Consider the following 15,876-nt stretch of genomic DNA (forward strand, 5'->3'; position numbering starts at 1 on the left):
AAAAAAAAAAGCTACCCCTGCTCACTTTTGGTGTCCATTTGCATGAAATGCCTTTTTCTACCCCTTTACCTTAAGTTTATGTGAGTCCTTATGTATTAGGTGAGTCTCCTGAAGGCAGCAGATGGTTGGTGAGTTCTTATCCATTCTTCAGTTCTGTATCTTTTAAGTGGAGCATTCAGGCCGTTTACATTCAATGTTAGTATTGAAATGTGAGGTACCATTGCTTTCATCATGCTCTTCATTGACTGTGTACTTTGGTTTTGTTTTTTGTTTTTGCTTTTTAACTTGTATTTTTGTTTTATAGGTCCTGTGTGATTTACGCTTTAAAGAAGTTCTGTTTTGATGTGTTTCCAGGATTTGTTTCAAGATTTAGAGCTCCTTTTAGCAGTTCTTGTGGTGGTGGTTTGGTAATGGTGGATTCTCTCAGCATTTGTTTGTCTGAAAATTGACTGCATCTTTCCTTCGTATATATGATGCTTAGTTTCACTGGATACGAAATTGTTGGCTGATAATTGTTTCGTTTGAGGAGGCTGAAGATAGGGCCCCAATCCCTTCTAGCTTGTAGGGTTTCTGCTGAGAAATCTGCTGTTAATCTGATAGGTTTTCTTTATAGGTTTCCTGTTGCTTCTGTCTCACAGCTTTTAAGATTCTTCCTTCATCTTAACTTTGAATAACCTGATGACAATGTGCCTAGGCGAAGATCTTCTTGCGGTGAATTTTCCAGGTGTTCTTTGTGCTTCTTGTATTTGGATGTCTAGGTCTCTTGCAAGATTGGGGAAGTTTTCCTCAATTATTCTCTCAAATATGTTTTCCAAGCTTTTAGAATTCACTTCTTCCTCAAGTACACCGATTATTCTTAGGTTTGGTCATTTAACATAATCCCAGACTTCTTGGAGGCCTTGTTCATATTTTCTTATTTTTTCTTTGTCTTCGTTGGTTTGGGTTACTTGAAAGACCTTGCCTTCCAGCTCTGAATTCCTTTCTTCTACTTGCTTCTTAATTTCTTTATTGCTGAGACTTTCCAGAGCATTTCCCATTTCTAAAAGTATGTCCAAAGTTTCCTGAATTTTCTATTGTGTTTTCTTTAAGCTCTCTATTTCTACGAATATTTCTCCCTTCATTTTTTGTATCATTTTTTGGATTGCCTTGCATTGGGCGTCACCTTTCTCTGCTCACTCCCTGATTAGCTTAATAACTAACCTAAATTTTTTTTCAGGTAATCAAGGATTTCTTCCTGGTTTGGATCCATTGCTAGTGAACTAGTGTGATTTTTTGGGGGGTTGGGGGGTTGTTGAAGAGCCTTGTTTTGTCGTATTACCAGGGTTGATTTTCTGGTTCCTTCTCATTTGGGTAGGCTCCATCAGAGGGAAGGTCTAGAAGGCTGTTGTTCAGATTCTTTTGTCCCATGGGGTGTTCTCCTAATGTAGTACTCTCCCTCTTGTCCTATAGATGTGGCTTCCTGTGAGCTAAATTGCAGTGATTGTTGTCTTTCTTCTGGGTCTAGCCACCCAGCAAGTCTGCCCAGCTCCAGGCTGGTACTGGGTATTGTCTACATAGAGTTATATGATGTGAACCATCTATGGGTTTCTCAGCTGTGAATACCGGCGCATGTTCCGGTGGAGGTGGTGTAGCATGCAGTGGACTCCATGAGGGCCCTTGGCTTTGGTGGCTTAATACTCTATTTTTGTGCTGGTTGGCCTCCTGCCAGGAGGTGGCGCTTTCCAGAAAGCATCAGCTATAGTAGCGTGGAGAGGGACCAGCGGTGGGTAGGGCCCTAGAACTCCCAAGATTATATGCCCTTTGTCTTCTGCTAGCAGGGTGGATAGGGAAGGACCATCAGGTTGAGGCACCTGTGAAGTCTGCAAGCTGGATTTGCACCCTTCCCCGAATTCTGGCCAGGAGCCTTCTTGCCCTGTTCAAATTGTTACAAAGTTCAACTAGAGAATTCATTAATTTTAGAAATATGCTATTAAATATTTTGTTCACAGAACTAGAAAGCTTCCTTGTTCTGTGATAGTTTTTTTTTGCCCTGGATTGTAATATTACAAGATACTACAGTTGGTACTGTATATCAAAATAGACCACATTTTTCAAAGTAATTTTCCTGCCAATCAGTGTGTTATGAAAACATCTTAGTCACAGTTATTTCAGTTTGTCATTTGCCCTCATTGTGGTTTTCATTTGGTCTCTTGTAACACATAAAGATTAGACTCATTGGAGACCAGAACCACCTCAGACAGAATTGACCAATGTACTCTGCTTTGGCTTGGTACAGTGGTTGTCAGCTGGATCAGGAGTTACATTGTTTTGAACAGAGAGCCAGCAAAAACTTGAAAGAAAAAAAGCAAATTGGCAAGCACAGAAACACAAGGATGAAAATATTCCATAGATGGAGGACATACAATAAGTTAAAATGATTTGGATGTGGTAAAGTGTGAAATAACTGTTTGAACAGCAGGAAAGAAAAGAGCCTAAAATGACAGAAATTATATGCATATGGAAAAATGGATTTCAGCTAATGAGTATTATTTCTCCTGCTGTGAAGCTTGGAGTCCTTTTACTAAAAAAAGTGAAGTAAGTGGAAAGTATAGTCCTCCAGGGAGAAGTTGAGGGAAGATGTAATTTTTTTCATTGTGATTAAATCCTGACTTTAATAAACAAAAAAAATTCTAGAAGACAGAAATGTAACATTCTATACTGTTTCTAATGTAAACATTGTCGAAGTGGAAATTTTATTTTAATTTGTGGTTCTAACATATACTTTATCTGCATAGCAGATAACTTCTGCAAAGACAACTCAATAGACCTAAAATTAGAGCCATATCATTGATTTAAATAGAATATTGATATCCAAAGATTAAAATATAATGGTTGTACATTTTCTCATTAGTCTTTTCATAAGGAAAAAATGAACATTAAAATTTTACCAATAAGGTAGTGGTTATTGGTTGTATATCTCTTGAAAAAATAAGGGAAATTAAATTATAAATCAAGTCAACTTTTGTTTTTGCCTATTTCAAATGTTTTTTAAATAATTTCAACTTTTATTTTAGATTTGGGGGGCACATGGGCAGATTTGTTAGCTGGGTTTAGTGTGTGATGCTGAGGTTTAGGGTGTGATTGTTGCCGTAACCCAGGTACTGGGCATAGTACCCAGTAGTCACTACTTTTCACCTCTATCCCCCCTCCTTCTTCCCCTGTCTAGTAGTCCTCAGTGTCTACTGTTGCCAGCTTTAATGAATACCACTTACTTACCTTCTGGGGAAAATGTATTTTTAAGGAAATCATTAAGAAGGATTCAGGGACAGTATCCTGACCCACAACAGGTATTGTTTAATTTAGTGATTTGATTAGATGGAACTTTTTGGACATTGGATTATTCGTCAGTGCTTTATCACATTCATTTGAAATGTGAGAACCAATTGGATAAAAGCAGGGATACTAAAAAATGTGTTTCTTTATGTTATTCCATTATTTCGGAGTTTCAAGTTCTCCATTTAGAATGTGACCTTTCTTTCAGGGAATAAATACTTTTTTTGAAAGAGAACAAAGTTAAGTTATTCCATTATTTCTGAGTTTTAAGTTCTCCATTTAGTATGTGACCTTTCTTTTAGGGAATAAATACTTTTTTGAAAGAGAACAAAGTAAAGTTCAGAGGTTTCATTAAAACAAAAAATCCATCTTTTATGAATTACGCTTATCTCAGTTTTGGTAAATAGAAAATTATGAAATTCGGTTTTATCAATTGCTAGTGGTTCATTATAAATTCTGGAAATATGTATGATCTGCCTGTAATATTAAGGGAACAGTAATATTACTAACACATGCAGAGGTAACATTCTTGTGCCTGTTAAAAGATGAATTTAGGCTGAGTGTGGTGGTTCATGCCTGTGATCTCAGCACTTTGGGAGGCCAACGCAGGAGAATCCCTTGAGGCTAGGAGTTCAAGACCAGCCTGGGGAACATAGTGAGACTCCATCTCAACAAAATTTTTTTAAAAAAATTACAGGAGACCAGGTGTGGTGGCTTACACCTGTAATCCCAGCACTTTGAGAGGCTGAGGCAGGCAGATCACTGGAGTTCAGGAGCTTGAGACCAGCCTGGTCAACATGATAAAACCCCATCTCAACTAAAAAATGCAAAAATTAGCTGAGCATGGTGATGCATGCTTGCAATCCCAGCTACTTAGGAGGTTGAGGCAGGAGAATTGCTTGAACCTGGGAGGCAAGGTTGCAGTGAACCAAAATCACACCACTGCATCCAGCCTAGGCAAACAGAGCAAGAATCCATCTCAAAAAAAAAAAAAAAAATTAGGTGTGATTATGGACACCTGTAGTCCGCCTGTTCAGGAAACTGAGGTGGGAGGATTGCTTGAGCCCAGGAGTTCAGCAAAGGAGTTTGCAGCTGCAGTAGGCCATGATTGAGTCATTGTACTCCAGCCTGGCCAACAGAGCAAGACCCTGTCTCTAAAAAAAAAAAAAGATGAATTTAATTTCTATTTTAAATATCTTAACACAGAAGTACTTTAATTGACTGTTACTTGTAGATTATTAGCTTCTTTACTAAGAAGTAATACTTTCAGATTTCTAAACATCACACTTTATGTCATAACATTGGTTTAGTAAAAGTATAAATAAATTATTTTCCTGGCAACTGGCATGCCAGGATCTGTTACTTGAATTTAGTTGTTTATAACTATGCCCAATATAATAAATGTGTTTCTTGATTAGTATACTGAAACTTAAAAAAGAAATCTGTTAGAATTCTGTCAGAAGGAAAACTTGTGTTGTGTGCTAGTCTTTGTCACTTATTATGGCGGTGTAGGAGTAGTTACAGCATGATCATATGAGAAATTTCTGTTGACCTATTATAGTAATAATAAATATTGAGTTCATATATAAATATACAGCTTTTCTTTTCATACCCAGTTGATAATGCAGGAATTGGCCCACTTTGGCTTTCAGAATCTTCAGTGTCTGCATGAGAGCACATTTAGCTACAATGTGCCAGGCATGGGATTAAGCACTTTACATACATTAGCTCTAATCCTCATAACAACAATGTAAGGCAGGTGTCATTATCTGCATTTTAGTGGGGATAATTGACTTAGAAGTATATGGCTCTTAAGTGATAAAATCCAGATTTTAAATTGGGAATTTTCATCTATTCATTTCCTGAGCCTATGTTCTTTCACTATAAGGCTGAATCATTTCCAATTGGAAAAAACAGTGATATTTCCAGTCGTCGACTTTACATGTTGTTCTTTTTTTTAGATAAGGTCTTGCTCTGTTGCCCAGGCTAGAGTACAGTGGCACAATCTCAGCTCACTGCAGCCTCGACCTCCTAGGCTCAAGCGATCCTCCAGCCTCGGACTCTGAAGTAGCTGGGATTATAGGCATATGCCAACATACCCAGCTAATTTTTTTGTTTTGTATTTTTGGTAGAGATGAAGTTTCACCATGTTGCCCGGACTGATCTGGAACTCCTGGGCTTGAGGGATCTACCCACCTTGGCCCAGGAGGTTGAGGCTGCAGTGAGCCGAGGTCCTGCTACCACACTCCAGCCTGGGAAATAAAGTGAGACCCTGTCTCAAACACACACACACACACACACACACACACACACACACACACACACACAAAATCCCTGTCCTTTAAAAGTGATCATCATGAGATATTATTATTAAGAGACTATTACTAGGTAAGAGTCCTTCAAATGTCTTCTACATTTCATGGGCCTTATTGGAAATTTTTTTCACAGTCTAATTTTTTTCACAATCTAAGTATATTTCATTTAATTTAATAAATTATATTCTTTAAGTACTTAGTGCCAAGCATTTTCTAGATACATAATTCTCCTAATATCCTTCAGAAAAGGATACACACACATGACAAGTAAGAATTTGTGACTGTCCCAGTGGATTGTCATTAGATTGTCTGAGATTCCTTCTAGTGCTAAGATTCTGAAGTCCATGATGATAAAATCATTCATGAAGCAAACACTTTACAAAGTTAAAAAGCAGAACACGACAGTAAAGTTGCTTTCTTGGGTTATGCAGGAAATTGCGGGGAGGGAGGCAGGATGGTGTCAATGCAAAGAAAATAATCCACATGGTTCTATTCTTAACTAGTCAGTTTTTTTTTTTTTTTTAATCACATTTCTAAAATTCCCTTTTGGTAAGCAAGAACCAACCATATAATTTGACTCTTTCCTTATTATTGGGTTGGAATTGAGACCTGGTGATTCCATTCAGATGTTTGTAAATACTTTATTGCACTGAAGTCTGGTATGTGTATCTAGGCCCTCTTTTCATTCCCTTTGAAGCACCTCAAAAATATACCTTAATTTTCCAGTCTTTTCTCACCGCTCCTTTATATTGCTTTTTAGTGAGGTGTCAGGAATGTGAAAGGATGTATGTGAGTAGAATGTAACTGAGCTTAGCTGCTCTTTTAGCTTTATGGAGCTTCCCGAATAATTAAGAAAAGCATTTGGTGACTTTGGTGGGTTAGGTGGAAGGAAGGAGAAGGAAACAACTAAATACATTAGAGACAAACTGTAAGCATTGGCAGGATTTATACCGTGAAGATTATTGGCAACACATCTATGCAGCTTTTCTTTCTATTCCCGATTGATAATGTAGGGGTTGACCTACTTTTTTGGCTTTCAGAATCTTCAGTGTCTGCGTGAGAACACATTTAACTTCCCTGCCCTATCCCTATGATTCTTTTTTTTTTTTTTTCCCTTAAAGAGACAGAGTCATGCTCTGTCACCCAGGCAGGAGTGTGGTGCTTGATTATAGCACATTGCAACCTTGACCCCCTAGATTCAAGCAATCCTCCTGCTTCAGCCTCCCTAGTAGCTGGGACTATAGGCACACACCACCATGCCTAGCTAATATTTTGTAACTTTTTTGTAGAAATCGGGTCTCATTATGTTGCCCAGGATGGTCTTGAACTCCTAGCCTCAAACAGTCTTCCCACCTCAGCCTCCTAAAATGTTGGGATTACATGGGTGAGCCAGTGCCCTCAACCTCTGTGATTCTTGATATGGATGTATAAAGGACCACTAACAAATGTTTTTACAAAGTGAGAATATTAAGATAAGCCAAGACAGAAAGATAGGCCAAGACAAGAACTTCGTAAAACCTCCACTTCAGGGCATTAAGAAATCAGTTGGACATGTTTTACTGTTTTACATAGTACAGTTTTTCTAATTTGTTTTGCATTTGCAATAGTTTAAAAATATTTACTAGACTATGTAATTTGTCTGACAATTTTTGTTTTGTTGTTTTTTGTTTTTATTTTAGAGATGGCATCTCACTTTGTTGCCCAGGCTGAAGTGCAGTGGCTGTTCACAGGCACAAACGTAGTGCACTACAGCCTCAAACTTCTGGACTCAAGCGATCCTCCCACCTCATGCTCCCAAGTAGCTGGGACTACAGACACACATTACCATACCTGGCTTTGTCTGACAGTTTTAGTAAAAGTTCAAAAGTATTAGAAAACCTAAATTTCCTTGTAAAATAATATGAGATTTCTAATCGAACCAAATAGGTGTTAGAATCCTAATGGGAGAACAAAACTCAAGTACGAGAAATAACTAGTCCACATCAAATAAAATCTACACCCTTTACATTTCTGCCACATATGAATTTCACTACCACGCAATTGTAATCTACACTGATAATATTTATAATGTTTACCAACTCTGAATAAAGGAATTTTTTAATTATAGGAAGGAATTAAGATTTCCTGATTATCGTTAGTCTTAGAGAGTCAAGACATAGACATAAACAACTTATGTAGATTATGATAATGAAATGAAGCCCTACCCCAAAGCATAGGTTTCCAATTGAACCCCCTCTCCCATTCTATCCTACTTCTTGGTTAGTTCACTTATAAGACAGGTTTATCATGATATAATTGTTATATACAGCAAAATGTATACTTTTTAATCCACAGTTATGAGTTTTGACAAATGCATGAAATCATACAACCACCAGTACCACAATAAGTACATAGAGTATTTCTGTCACCCCCCGAGTTCCCTAATGCTCCTTTACAGTCACATCTTCCCACCACCTCAGATACTTGGCAACTACTGATCTGTTTTTTTGTCTCTGTAGTTTTGCTTTTTTCATAATGTCATCATGTAGTTCTTTGAGTTTGGCTCCATTCACTTAGCACAGTGCATTTCAGATTCAATCATGTTGCTTCATACAATTGTTTATTCCTTTTTCTGAGTGGCAATCCATTTTATGGATGGACTAAAGTTTTATTTGTTGACCAGCTGAAAGATGATTTTAGTAATAATGAATAAAACCACCCCAAACATTTGAATATGTTTTTGTGTGAATATAAGTTTTCATTTCTCTTGTATGAATACCTAGGAGTTGGGATTCATACAAGAATGCCAGAATATACGGAAATACAGTATTTAACTGTACAGGAAACTGCCAAGCTGTTTTCCCAAGTGTCTATATTATTTTGCATTCTTACCAGCAGTATATTAGAGTTCCATTTGTGCCACATCCTTACTAGCACTTGGTATTGTCAGTTGGTTTTTTGTTTTTGTTTTGGTCTTGTTTTAGCCTTTCCAACAGGTATGTGGCAGTATCTTATTGTGATTCTAATTTGTATTTCAGCAGGTGAGTGAGTATAGAACTCTTAACTGGTCGCTGTATGTTGCGTTCATACTTGTAACAAGAGTGCTTGTCTTAGAATAGGAAATCTCCATCTGGAGTCATGAATTAGAGCAGTGGTTCTCAACAGGAGCAGCCCTCCCACCCTACTTCATTAAATTGGCCTGGAGACATATTTGGTTATCACAGCTGGAGGTACTGTGCTACTGTCTTCTAGTGGATAAAGGCCAAGGATGCTTCTAAACGTCTTACAGTACACAAGACACCCACTCTTCACCCCAAATAATTATCAAGTCCAAATGTCAATTAGTGCTTAGATTGAGAAACCCTGGATTACGGCAACCAGCATATCAGATATTAAAGTCATCCACCAAATTTATTTGTATTAAGGATAAGACATTCAATTGAATGTCTCAATCATCTCACAAGGATGTGATCCTATGAAGTTGGAAAATTGAGGATGAGCCACTCCATCAATGTCATGTACACTACCAGGCAACTCTAAAGAGTACAGTTACATTTTGACAATGTTTAACAATTTACTCCAGTGACATTTTCTCATCAACCGTATTTGAAAAAAAAAAATTTGTATAGTTTGCTGTCCCATATAGCTCTAAGTGTAATTGGTGCACATTTAATAATTTCAAATACTTGAATTAACCTGGGAAACTTGGTAAGCTCTAACAATATCATATTGATTTGTCACTCAGTGCTGAGACCAATGTGTAGGAAAAATTTTCTTTTTCCCAAGGTGGCTGTTGCCTACTTTGAATTTCCAGTGGGGTTTGGGGCTTTTGTTTTGCTTTGCTTTGCTTTTATTTGAAATTAGTTCTAAGACTTGTATTTTGTAACCCCTAGGCATATTCTTACTTTGCCTACCAAACTGGGGGGAGGTTGGGAGGGTGTTCCAGACCAGATGATGTGTGAATATGTCATTTTTTCACGCCTGAGAAAAATCATTGTACCTCAAATTACTAAAGTATACTCTTAAAGCAGGATTATAGAGACTATTCCTTGAAAATCGTTATCTAAGTTCAAAATTTTAAGACAGTACATTCTGCCAAACTTTCTTCAGTAGTTTTTTTTTTTTTTTACTTTGGGAAAAAACGTTGCCAGGTTCACTGTGTTTAGTTGTCTAAACCCTTACTACTTTATATTTGCATTTCTCTGGAATCAAAGATGAAAATTTGGCTGCTGCTTTGTACTGTCAGAAAATAACAGATTTCCTTATTTCAACAAGGAGATTCAACACAAACAGGGCTGTAGCTTTTAATGAGGTTGGTGACCTTCAAGGGACCAGTCCAAACATGTTTTGAGTAAGAGCAGATGTTTTTAAGAATATGCAGAGTACAGGGAGCCCTACCCTTAACCTCCTCTCATTGCTGCTGTCTTCTCAAAAGTCATTATGTTACCAAGTTAGGTTCGAGGTGGCAAATGCAGTCCTTCACATTTATCATGCTGCCCATTAGAGGGCAGCAGTACACAGACTCAGGAGCCAGAAAACCAAATACCACTACATTCTGGGGCATGAGTCTTTTTTGAATCTTCTAAACACAGTTAAATATATCATAATTTAACAAAATTAACCCCTAATCTGCCTTTTGGTGTAGAATATCTATACAACTACAGATATTCAACTTTGAACTTTGTTTTAGCATGATTTTTTAAATGCTTGTAATTCTAAATTGAGTATGGATTTGGTTTACAATATTTCTAATTGCTTTTGGGAAGACTGTTAATAACTAATAGCAACATCTTTTTTTACATAAATGGTATATATTTAAAACCTATCGGATACTACTACTATAATTATTAAAATATAAGTAGTTGGTAATGCGATGGAAATCTTAGGATAAAGAGATGGTTTTAGTTATAGAAGCGTGGTACCATGCCATAGAATATGCAGAGAATAAGGGAATAAATATTTTTTGGCCAGACGCAGTGGCTCACACGTGTAATCCCAGCACTTTGGGAAGCTGAGGTGGGCAGATCACCTGAGGTCAGGAGTTTGAGACCAACCTGGCCAACATGGTGAAACCCCATCTCTACTAAAAATAGAAAATTAAGTGGGTGTGGTGACTCATGCCTGTCATCCCAGCTACTTGGAGGCTGAGGGAGGAGAATCTCTTGAACCCAGGAGGTAGAGGTTGCAATGAGCCAAGACTGCACCATTGCACTCTAGCCTGGGCAACAAGAGCGAAACACTGTCTCAAAAAAAAAAAAAAAAAAAGAGAATAAATATTTTTTAAATGAATGTAGACTAAAATTTTAGAAAACAGACTTTAGATTCATTCTGGGGTGGTGTGTGTGTGGGTGTGTGTGTGTGTGTGTTCTAAAAGCTTTACTGTACTAGCTTGTTCAGTACTCATAAGAACCTTATGAAGTAGGTGCTATATTGTTATCTTCCTTACAGATGTGGAAACTAAAACACAGGGGTAAGTGAACTGGCACTGCACCAGATCACACTACTAGTAAGTGGCCAACCTAGGGTTTGAAACTAGGCGTTCTAAAATCAGAGATCATAAAGTAAAAATACATTGTTATACTACCTTTCTTATTGAATTGTCTAACCTTTCTCCCTGAATTGTCATGCCACCTGTCTCTATCATATTTTCTCATATAATTCTGTTTTGGGGCCCTCTATTCTATTCCGTTTGTCCTTTTCACCCTTCACTAATAACAGTTGTTATACTATATTATTAAAGGTTTAAGTAAGTTTTGATATCTGGAAATCTTAACTCTCTCACTTAACTGTTTTTCAGAATTTCCTTGACTGTTTTTGGTCTTTGTATGTCTCTGTAAAGTTCAGGATGAACTTGCCAAATTACAGGGCAAACTTTTTAGATATTTTGACTAGAAGTGATATGTGCATTCTCCTTTTTCTTTTATTGAGACAAGGTCTCACTCTGTAACCCAGGCTGGAGTGTGGTGGTGCAATCACAGCTCATCGCAGCCTCCATCCCCCAGGCTTAAACTCTCTTCCTCCCTCAGTCTCCTGAGTAGCTGGGACTAAAGGCAGGCACCACCATGCCTGGCTAATTTTTTATTTTTTCGTAGAAATGAGGTCTCACTATGTTGCCCAAGCTGGTCTTGAACTCCTGATCTAAAGTGATTCGCCCACTTTGACCTTCCAAAGTGCTAAGATTACATAAGCATAAGACACTGTGCCTGTCCAGTGCATCCTGCTCTTTCTTAGCTTCTGGGCTGGGGCACTTTCAGGCTGCTTGGTGCCAGGGGGCTGCCCGCATCCTGCTCTTTCTAAACCATGCTAAGTCATTTTTGGAACAAGACAGAAAGCTGTTATATAGTGATAGAGAAAAACATATATATATAAACTAGAAAAAATACTGGTGTTACTAAAATTATTTCTACTTTTATATTTCCATGTTTTAAATTTTATTATAATAAATATTTACTTCATGGCAAATGTATTTAAAGTTTTAATTTTTATTATAAAGAAAGCATAAGTAGACACCAAAGTAATGAATATACTTTAAAAAATTCAGATCTCAAGATCTACATGAATTACCTGATCAGCCTGAAAAAAGATATCTACCCAATATGTTTTAGAGAGTTGATATTTATTATTTTTGAGAAGACAAGATATGTGTAAAAGTCAATCCTAAAGAACAGAGAAGAACGGAAATACTACTTTTTGAAAAGGGCAGTTTTAGACACTACAGGCCAGTGTCATTGGTGTTAATTCCAGACAATACAGTTTTTCAACATTTGGTTTAGAAAGAGTGATTACTAAGAGTTGGACTAAGGAGTTACTTACTTATTTTTCCCTGTCTTTGCTAGATGGGAAATACAGAGCATGTATGAGGGCTGCTTTGACAAGAGCAGATTTTAAATCTGATTTCACCTTCTAAGGAGCCTTATATAAGATAAGCCTAAGTATATAACTTAAGACAAAGTTGTTTGTCCTGCATCAGGTAATAAGGAGTAGAGCAAGAACTGAAACCCATGCATTTTGACACTTAAAGCAGTATTATTTCTATTATATTGCTGAGACATGCTAACTATATCATTTGCCTTAGCCCAACCTTTTCTTTTGGGCCATATAACCAAAAAGAATTGTGGGAAGCAACCCTAAAACGTGATGGCAGTTGGCCATTTTTAACTGTCAAGAGGATGTATGGGAAAGTATTGAATTTAATCTACAGCATCAATAACATACGTTCAGTGGGAATAAGGAATTTCCTGGTTGCAAAGGATAAGTGCTAGGATTAGTCAAGAATAATTGTAAAGCAGCCTTCCCTAGAGACTTTTATAAAAGAATGGATTCCATTCTACCTGCAGTCTTTGAGATCTAATCCTGCTTAACTAGATGACTAGATAAAAGTTCATGCCAACCCCAAGAGTCTATAAAAATATTAGCTGACACATTTAATTCAATTCTTGCAATCCTGATGTGTGTTCAACATTGAGTCCCCCTCATTAAGATGCAGTAGGAAGAGATTTAGAGTGACTGCTGTGTGCTAAGCAGTTTCTAGATGCAGTAGGTATACATCTACCATCATGGAGCTTTGTTTACAGAGAAAAGGTTAGACAATAAACAAGTTAAATAAAATGTAAAGTATGTGAGAGAGTGATAAGTGATATAGAAAAAAATATAATGGGGATAAGGAGCGTGTTGGGGGAGAGAGTATAATTTTAGATAAGGCAATCGGTAAAGGTGGCTTTTGAGGTAAGAATGCAAAAAAGGAAGGAGGATGCTGTACAGATTCATAGAGCACAGGCGTTCCAGGCAGAGAGAACAGTAAAGTGCAAAGGCTTTGAGTTAGGAACATGAAGTTTTGTGTGTCTAGATCAGACGAAATGAAAGAAACCATGGTAGGACACATCAGATAGAAAGGCCAAATCTTGTAGGGCCTTGTAAGTTGTTTTAAGAACTTTGGGTTTTACTGTGAGTAAGATGAAGAGCTATTGGAATGAACAGAATGGTTATTCTGATGAATTGACATACTCTTAACTAGATCACGTGATCTACACTGTTGAATGAAGGAGTACAGGCAGAAGCAGGGAGACTGGGAGACTGTTGCAGAGCTGTAGCTGTAACATGAGGTGTTGGCTTGAACCAAAGTGTTGTGAAACTGGCCAGGTTGTAAACATTTTAAAGGTAAAGCCCAGAAGATCTGCAGAGAAATGGACAATTGGGTGTTAGAGAATGGCATTAAAGATAACTCTAAGCTTTTTGCCTAAGTGATTGGAAAAAATAAATGTGCCATATACTGATGTGAGGAAGACTGAAAAAAGCAGGGTTATAGGTGGGTGAAGATTAAGGGCTCCATTGTGGATATAAGTTTAGAATTTTTTTAAAAAATCCAAGTGAAAATACTGTATAGAAAGTTAAACATGTGGGTATGGAGTTTAGGAGAAAGCTTGCTTGAAGAAAAAAGTGTGTGACTTATTGGTGTTTTTATGGTTTAAAGATAGGAGACTGGAAGTGATCACCAAGGAATAAGTATTACTAGAAAAAAGACCCAAGGACTGAGCCCTGAGGTATTCACATTGTTAAGAGATTAGGGAGACGAGAAATAGACAAAGATATAGCAAGAAGACCTAGAAACCAAGTAAAGAAAGTGTTCTTGGAAGAGGAAGACAGTTGCCAGCTGTATCAGATACTGCCAGCAGATCATGTGAGAAGAAGTAAGATTTGGGTACTTCATATTTTATGGCATATATATGAATGTATGTATAACCACTCAGCTCGTGTCCCTGTAAGCTCCCACTCCCTTCCTGGTGACCTGCCATTGTTAACTTTTGAATAATTTTACCTATGTCTGATATTACAGGAGAATCCAAACCCTCATATGGCATTCCAGAAAGTTCCACGCCCAACAGAAGGATCCCACTTGCGAGTTCATATTCTTCCTTTCCCAAAGATTAATGAAGCCCGGGTTCAGGAATTAATACAGGAAAATCTTGCTAAGAACCAGAATGCACCTCCTGCTATGCGAGTAGAAAAGAAATGTGTTGTGCCAGCAGGTCCACCTGTTGGTATGTATTTGTCTGTCTGTTTTAAAAGTAAACCTTTTTTAAAGATATAAGACCAAAAAGAAAAAGTGTGCAATTTGATGAAGTTTCACAAAGTGAACAAACTCCTGTAGCTAGAATCAGAGCATTATCAATACTCAGAAACCCTGTTTTACTTACTACCTCCCACAAAGGCAATCATAACCCAACCGCTGCCACTATAGAATCTTTTGTTTAAATAACAGCTTTATTGAGAGGTAAGTTACATACCGTAGATTCACCAGTGTAAAATGTGCAATTCCATAATTTTTAGTATAGTCACAGACTCTTTGAGCCATTGTCACTATTTAATTTGAGAATATTTTTATAACCTAAATAGAAACCTCAAACCTATTAGCAGTCACTCACCATTTCCTCCCCAAACACCTCCTCCCCAGCTTTTCACAGTAATCTACTTTCTGTCTTCATAGCTTTGCCTATTCCAGACATTTTATATAAATACAATTATACAATATGCAATCTTTTGTGACTGGCTTCTTTCATTTAACATAATATTTCCAAGGTACATCTGTGTTGTCCATGTATCAGTATTTCATTTCTTTTTAAATATCTGAATAATACTCCATTGTTTGGATATGTATCACATTGGTTATTTATCTATCAGTTGATGGATATTTGAGTTGGTTCTACGTTTTGGCTGTTATGAATAATGCTGCTGTGAACACTTATGTGCAAGATTTTGTATAGACATGTTTTCAGTTCTCTTGAGTGTGTACTTAGGATTGGAATTGTTGGGTCATATGGTAATTCTACGTTTAATGTTTTGAGGAGCTGCCAAACCATTTCCCAAAGCAGTCGTGCCATTTTAGATTTCTGCTGGCAGTGTATAAAGGTTCTAATTTCAGCCACTGATACTGAGCATCTTTTCATGTGCTATTGGCCATTTCAGTGTCTCTTTGCCCATTTTGAAATTGGGCTGTCTTTTTAGAAGTGAGTTGTAAGAACTCCTCTCCAGTGAGGGAACAAGGTTGGAGGGAGAACGAGTGTGATGAAATGACAGAATCAGACTTCAGAAAGTGGGTAGTAAGAAACTTCTGTGAACTTAAAGAACATGTTCTAACCAAATGCAAAGAAACTGAAAACCTTGAAAAAAGATTTGACGAAATGCTAACGAGAATGGACAAAATAGAAAGGAATATAAGTGAATTGATGGAGCTGAAAAACACAACACGAGAACTTCACGAAGCATGCACAAG

At 37.3% G+C, this 15,876-nt stretch overlaps 1 protein-coding gene across 1 annotated transcript in view; it reads left to right on the forward strand.

Annotated features, from left to right (window-relative positions):
- The window catches only part of SBF2 (SET binding factor 2), a 489,013-nt gene that overhangs the window by 278,260 nt on the left and 194,877 nt on the right, over nucleotides 1–15,876 (forward strand). Inside the window, exon 14 of the mRNA XM_037728439.1 lies at nucleotides 14,440–14,644. Coding sequence (XP_037584367.1) covers nucleotides 14,440–14,644 — 205 coding nt within the window. The remainder of the gene's footprint in view (nucleotides 1–14,439; nucleotides 14,645–15,876) is intronic.

This window comes from Cebus imitator, unplaced genomic scaffold (genome assembly GCF_001604975.1).
Source record: "Cebus imitator isolate Cc_AM_T3 unplaced genomic scaffold, Cebus_imitator-1.0 Scaffold265, whole genome shotgun sequence".
Taxonomy (NCBI): Eukaryota; Metazoa; Chordata; class Mammalia; order Primates; family Cebidae; genus Cebus; species Cebus imitator.